We start from the raw sequence: 6377 nt of genomic DNA on the forward strand, positions 1-6377 counted from the left end.
GTATCAATGGATAACAGCTCCTCTCAAGTGTATTTATAATACTTGATAACACCTCCAGACTTAGGACATGATGGGCCATTTAAAGTGGTGATTTGAAAGAAATCCAAGTGAAAAATATGCTTTTCCATATTATTTCAAGTATGTTATTTTTAACTTGCTTGAATCAAACCTGCAGCTTATAATTATGGGACAAATCAATGCACTGGAAATGTCACATATCATTTTAAGAAATAGAAGTTCATTCATAAAGCAGTGAATGATTGCTCTGTTCCTTTCCTCTGGAATTGTCTCTCATGTAGCAGAGTGTGTTCACTTTTGGACTGCCTGTCTGAATATTCACTGTTCATTAAAAAGCAGAAAGCACCTGATGATAAAAAACTTTTTGGTTTTTCCCTATCTTGAATATTGTGTTCTTTCTTATGCAGGATGATGCTTCCCAGGAGAATAATATGCAAGCTGAAGTAACAGGTAAACTGAAGCAGCACTTTAATAACACCCTACCCAAGCAAAATAACACATCTGCTGGGGTTTCTGTCATCATGGTAAGAGAAATGAACATTTCTATACATTGATAGTATACTCTGCATATTTTCCTGACAGTGCTCTATGAGCACATGTGGTGCAAGAATAGCAAACCCAAAATTGGAAGAGTCTCTAATTCTAGTCTTTATTGATGTATAATGTGGATTGTCTCATCATTTCTTGAGAGCAACCAAGTCTATCACAGTGTGCTGCCCAAGAGATAAAAATGAGCTTTCAATGAACACTAAGTAGGTGTATGTTAAAATGAAGTTCATTAACAATTTCAAATATTTCATTTTAAAAAGCAAGAGTTTTTTTATCATACTGCCCACCTAGTTAACTAGGGTCTACCTCTGTGCCTGACCAAGTATTGCTTCATCTTGAGCATAGTGTTGTTCAACACTACCTGTGCCAGGAAACCAGGCTCCATTCCAGAAACTTCCTTTCTTCATGATCTTACCAGGGCCCAGCCTTGTCTGATGGAAGGATGGACACTGCACACAAAATGTATTTTCAGTAACTTAAAGAAAGTAAAACCATCCATGGTAACATAACAGGGACTTCCACCCTCACCCTCCCATTAGTATTATTTCAAAGGCCAGACCTCTTATGTTAACAGGAATAATTTTTTTAATCATCTAAGAACCAGTAAAATTTAAATAAAATGTTTCTGCCTACATCTCTGTCTTTGCAAATACATTTATGTGAGTTAAATAGGCAAACAATTTAAATATAGGAAAAATGATAACATAAAAGTAAGTCAGGAAATGGATTTCAGGTTCATGTTCTTGTCTACATTTCATTTGACAGTTTGACTTGACAGTTTGAGAGGGACTTCAGAGCTTCATTCTTTATACTGTTGAGACTATGGATAAGCCTGAAGCTGAAAACTGGTATAAAATGCACTATATGTAATAAGAGCAATTTTAATTCTAACTCTCAGCCCCTCTCCAACTTGCATGCCACTTAAGCCTGTCTCAGATCTCTGACACAGCCTAGCTTTGGCTTCCTATTGGTGTGAGTTTTTTCTGTTAGCTACTGACACTCCTTCAGCCAGGAAAGTTCACCTCATTTTACCTTTTCCTGCTTTATTTCCTTCTAACAGGTATGGAAGGATGTAAATGCATAATTATTAATTGCTGAATGCAGCTCCCAGTTAAAGCTGAAAGGAAAAGTAAAATCTTGCTCAAAACACTGTGATCTAATGAGGATTAAGCCCCCAATTTGTTATTCTTGCCCTGGTTTACCTTGAGCATTGAAATTTAGTTACCTTTGTGTTCAGAAGTTCTTCACTTGCTCCAGCACTCATTGCTTACCAACATTCAGCTTCAGACAAGCACACTTTGTAACTCTCACTGTGTATTGCAGTGCATTGCTCTCTCAGTCCACCTGCACATTCACTGGAGCCCCTTTAGCATCACTTCATTCCCACACTGTCACCTGGCCCATGCAGATAATCCCATCCTGTGGCAGATAAGTAAAACTGCACATCCCCAGTTCAGTGTCCTTGCACAGAAGGCTCCTGCTGCCCCCAAAAGCATGTTGCTCTTAATTCATTACTGATTTTTTTTTTTTTGTCAATTAAGAAATGTTCTGTAAATCTAAATTTGTTGCAATTGTGTTAGTTCTGCTTAAAGTAAGTCTAGTTTCTGTCCCTTGCTTTCTTCCTTTTTTCCTCCTTTCCCAATGCCTGCATTGCTTCCCTCTGAGTAGGTCCAAGGCAATGGTACGTACTAACGGCGATGCTTTGTTCTGCTGCACAAAAAGTACATGGTCTCCATTGGTAACAAGGAAGGAGAAATAACTAAGCCAGTCTGAAGTGGAAAAAGCTGTACAGCCACACCAAACCAGCAAAGGAATATCTTTTAAACACTTAGGAAAAAATAGTTCTGTCTTGAGTGATGCATATCTGAAATAGGCTGAGCAAACACCAATACAACAATTTTTTTACTTCCTCAGACATGTCTTGGTTTATTCTCCTGGCAGTCACTTTCTGCATGTCTATATCCATATTGTATCTAAAAACAGCTAGAAAAAGATGAGACCCTTTTGAAGACAGAAGCAAAGAACTAAACATTGTTTCTATTTAAAATTGAACTTCATTTAGAGACAGACAAGTGATAATCAGTCCTAGATAAATAAAAAACATTCTTGCTTAGCAACAGTAAAATTGAAAAGAAAACCCTAAACTGCATTACATAGAACTATATTGCTGCTATGAGGACAGCACAGGAGAAAATCACTGTCAGCATGAACTGAAAGCATGTCCTTCCCCTTTTATATAACTTTGCCTGCCACTGAAATAGCAGAAACCCCTATTTACAACTTTTTCCAGCAAGAAAAAAGGCAATGCAATGGTGTCTTGATAATGATAAAATTCCTTTAGACCATCACTAATCTCAAAACTCAGATCCAATTCAGCTGCTCCTTTCCTTGCATGCTCCCTTTGCAGTGTTGATTGTCAGTAGCAGAAACTCAATTGTGGACTATGGAATTTTCTCCTTGTACCTCGCAATGCAGGGATGTAGTGATGTAACTTGAGTTAAAAAAACCCAACATAACAACAACAACAAAAAAGAAGAGGGTAAGTACCTTGTATCTGCTGTCCTTGATGACTTTGATACAATAAACACATCTGAAAAAAAATGAACCCTGCTAAATTTGACTGGTCTCAGAAAATTATTTCAGTCTTAAATACTTCATTGAATAGCATATTAGTCAAACCCAACTAAAACCACATAAATTTTCACATTAGTAAAGCAAGTCCAATCAAAATAATAAATTTTTGAAGAAAAGGGAAAGCATCTGACCTTTACAATTAGCACATATCTTTGAGGGTATGGAAATTGTTATCTTCAGCAGATGTACCACATGCTCCAGATAATTGACCTATTCACTACGGAATTCTCAGTTTTCATTCCAACCTGTTGCTCCCTTCTCCTGTGAACTCATTTTTAAGTACACAATTCAGAAATTATGCATTTTTGCAACCATGAGAGGTAATTTTCCTACTCTCACCACTAAGCAGAAAAGCAGTCCCTTTGCTTGAAAAAAGAAAAAAATGTTCTGTCACCTTCCCCAAGGGCTCCCCTTCTGTACCGTGTGGTTTGTTCCAGAATTGTAGCACTGAGTTCTCAGTAAGCATCACCTGATTCCTTGTGTCTGCAAAAACACAGGTACATAAATTTTGCTAATAGTTACTGTGACAGGTTCCTTCTCTATCACAACCACTCGTGCCATCTTTTTTTCCACATCAGACTTGCAAGACAAAAATTTTAAACCTGCAACATCATGGCAAGCATACATCTGGAAAATAAGTTTTCCTTACCTTTCCTAAAGTCAGCATCACAAAAAACACACAATTCATTATATAAAAGATTTCTAATGTTATTTCTCCTTTTTTATCCTGGCTGTATTGCATGCAGTTCATGTCTTGTAGATTGTTTTAACCCTTAAGACAGGGCTGTATTTAAGTGTTGTTTCATGTTTTGCCTTGGGTTTGTTTTGTTTGTTTGTAGAACACAGCTCTAGATAAAGAGAGTCAGATTTTCTGCAGCAAGCGCTGTCAGGACTCTGGCAGAGCTGGAGTGGAGAACATTTCTGCAATTGCTGCTGCAGCTGCTGCTCCTCGTGCGGCTGGGTCCGAGCCCCTCCTCCCTGCTGCTCCTGAGCCGCCCGGGTCCCCCACGCCGCCTCCTCCCGAGCTCGCTGGGGATCAGCCTGCTGCGTAGGACTGGGGAAAGCAAACCCACCCGAAGCTCCCCGCACTCTGGCCACACTTTTCTTCATTTCCCGTGACTGTTTTCAGTTTGTGAGCACCTCTCATAGCAAGCCCCAGCCAGGTCTGAGCCTCTCTCTCGCAGGGGGTGAACGAACCACATCTTGGGAAGAGCAGTAGGGGAAAGACTCCAGGAATGTTAGGTGGTTTTTTAAGTTCTCTGTGTCAATAATTAACTCCATTTCACACAGCCTTGGGCTCTAGATAGACTAACTTACGGTGTAGCTAACCATATTTTTATATGAGCAGTGAGGTGGGGAACAGTTACCTGGCCTCATGTCCACCAGCAGGCCCCGTTCTGTTCTTCTGATGGGAATTTTCAGAAAAGTGGGAGAGGCAGACAAGGGAAGAAAATTTCTATTTGCCTTCTATTCCAATGCCTCTATTTTTAGCCAAGTTTCTACTAAACTTGAAGAGGCAAATTTTCACAAAGAATTTTTTAGTGGACTAACTGTAAAATATCATGAGACAAACATTTGAAGATAGAAAGGGAAGGATGGTTGTTTTCCATCAAGTTTGTTATCTGACTTGCAGGCAGGGTAGTGTTTAGATAATATGAATTTAAATAAAGTAACTTGGGATGTAAACATGAGCAGTGGACATTTATTTGTTACAAAGACTGGAGTGAAGGAAGCCTTTTTGCTTTGCCATTTTCTATCCTAACCACAAGTGTCCCATCCACACCTTTCTCCAGGGTCGGACTACCTGTTAGATAAAAATAAAATAAAATAAAATAAAATTACTTTGGGCCTGTGAAGGGAAAGCCTGCTGCATGTTATCCAAGCTATGATGAGCTGAGCAGCTCCTGATTCTAGGACATGCTGATAGAGGAGCTGGCATCAATAGCCATCAGAGGTTTGTCAGTGCTATCCCCCTATTCGCCTGGTGCAGGCACTGGAAAGCAGCATTGGGAAGCAGCTCTCTTTAACCTGCAGTCACAAAATAGGTGAGGTTTTCTCTTTACCATAATGCTTAGTTCAATAGAGTATGTATTCAGCTTAATCCTTTTCCTTTGCTCGTTCTTATAAATTGGTCATAGTTCATTTTTTCTCTTAGCTATACTTTCTACTAGAATTGTAAAAGAAAGACCTGCAATAAACTTTCTTCATTAAAAAAAACAGAACACAAAAAGTCATTCCTTTCTTTGAGAGCTCAGTTATTTTGTCAGTGACACTTGTCTTATTCTCCCTGGAGAGACTGAACAATTAGATGCCTACCAAAACAATTTAATAGAATTAATTTGAGGGATTCCCATAAACTTCATTATTTTAAAATTCATTGCTTCCTATGAAAGCCATGATTAAACATGGTTGTTTTACCTTTTGAAGAGCACTTAAAGATCAGAAAGTGCCAAGTGATAACTTAAGGCCATGGCAGCTAAAAGATGTGCAACATCCTGGTAAGAAAATGCTATTAAAGGTAGGAAGGCATGGCATGTCTTAAACTGTGATAAAACGGTTGGGCTACAACCAATCCTTGCTAATTAACTTCGTTGTGGGTTCCCTGAAGTAAATTAACATACTTGAAGAGTATGGGAATAGCCTTTCTGTAAAATAATTTGGTTTTTGGTACAGTGCAAAAAGATGAAGCTATCACTCCAACCTTAATCAGAAGAGAAACTCCTGATTCAGATTCTGGTGAGACTCCGTAGCTGGCTGCCTGTGTGGTTGGTGATTTCTGCAACAAGTCTCAGACTCAGCCAAAGAAAGGATGTGGAATTTCAGGTGGAGCAGGCTAACCAGCCCCCCAGCAAAGACAGGGAGCCTCCAAAAGAGCAGAACAGAGTGATCAGCAGAGAGGGAGCAACAAGCAAATAATGAAAGCTGGGTTAAGTTCTGTTTTTCCCAAGAGGATGGATTCAGCTATGAAGAAAAAAGACTGCCATGGATTGGCAAGGATTTCCAATGAGTTGTGTTGCACAAATAATTCTGCATCTATAACAGAAGGGATCATCGCTTGCCTGGTCAACAGCTGCCAGTTCTAAATTACTACCTTGCCTCATGGAAGAAGAAAGTAAAGAGACATACCCTGAATTCATGTCCTTAACTTCATGACTGATCAACATCTAAACAGTCTT

The 6377-nt window shown here is 39.1% G+C and overlaps 1 protein-coding gene across 5 annotated transcripts in view; it reads left to right on the forward strand.

Moving 5' to 3' along the window:
- The window catches only part of DCLK2 (doublecortin like kinase 2), a 79525-nt gene extending 74090 nt beyond the window's left edge, over positions 1-5435 (forward strand). For 2 of the 5 annotated variants that reach the window (XR_009114446.1, XR_009114445.1), the window contains 3 exons: positions 426-542; positions 1333-1415; positions 4041-4119. Coding sequence is in view for 3 of the 5 variants with exons in the window: in XM_058024147.1 (XP_057880130.1) it covers positions 426-542; positions 4041-4253 (330 nt within the window). In the remaining 2 variants the exon portion in view is untranslated. Of the gene's footprint in view, positions 1-425; positions 543-1332; positions 1416-2235; positions 2249-4040 lie in introns of all 5 variants that reach the window. The other 3 variants (XM_058024147.1, XM_058024146.1, XM_058024148.1) reach the window with 2 other exon arrangements.
- The last annotated feature ends 942 nt before the right edge of the window (positions 5436-6377 follow it).

Source organism: Melospiza georgiana, chromosome 5 (genome assembly GCF_028018845.1).
Source record: "Melospiza georgiana isolate bMelGeo1 chromosome 5, bMelGeo1.pri, whole genome shotgun sequence".
Taxonomy (NCBI): domain Eukaryota; kingdom Metazoa; phylum Chordata; class Aves; order Passeriformes; family Passerellidae; genus Melospiza; species Melospiza georgiana.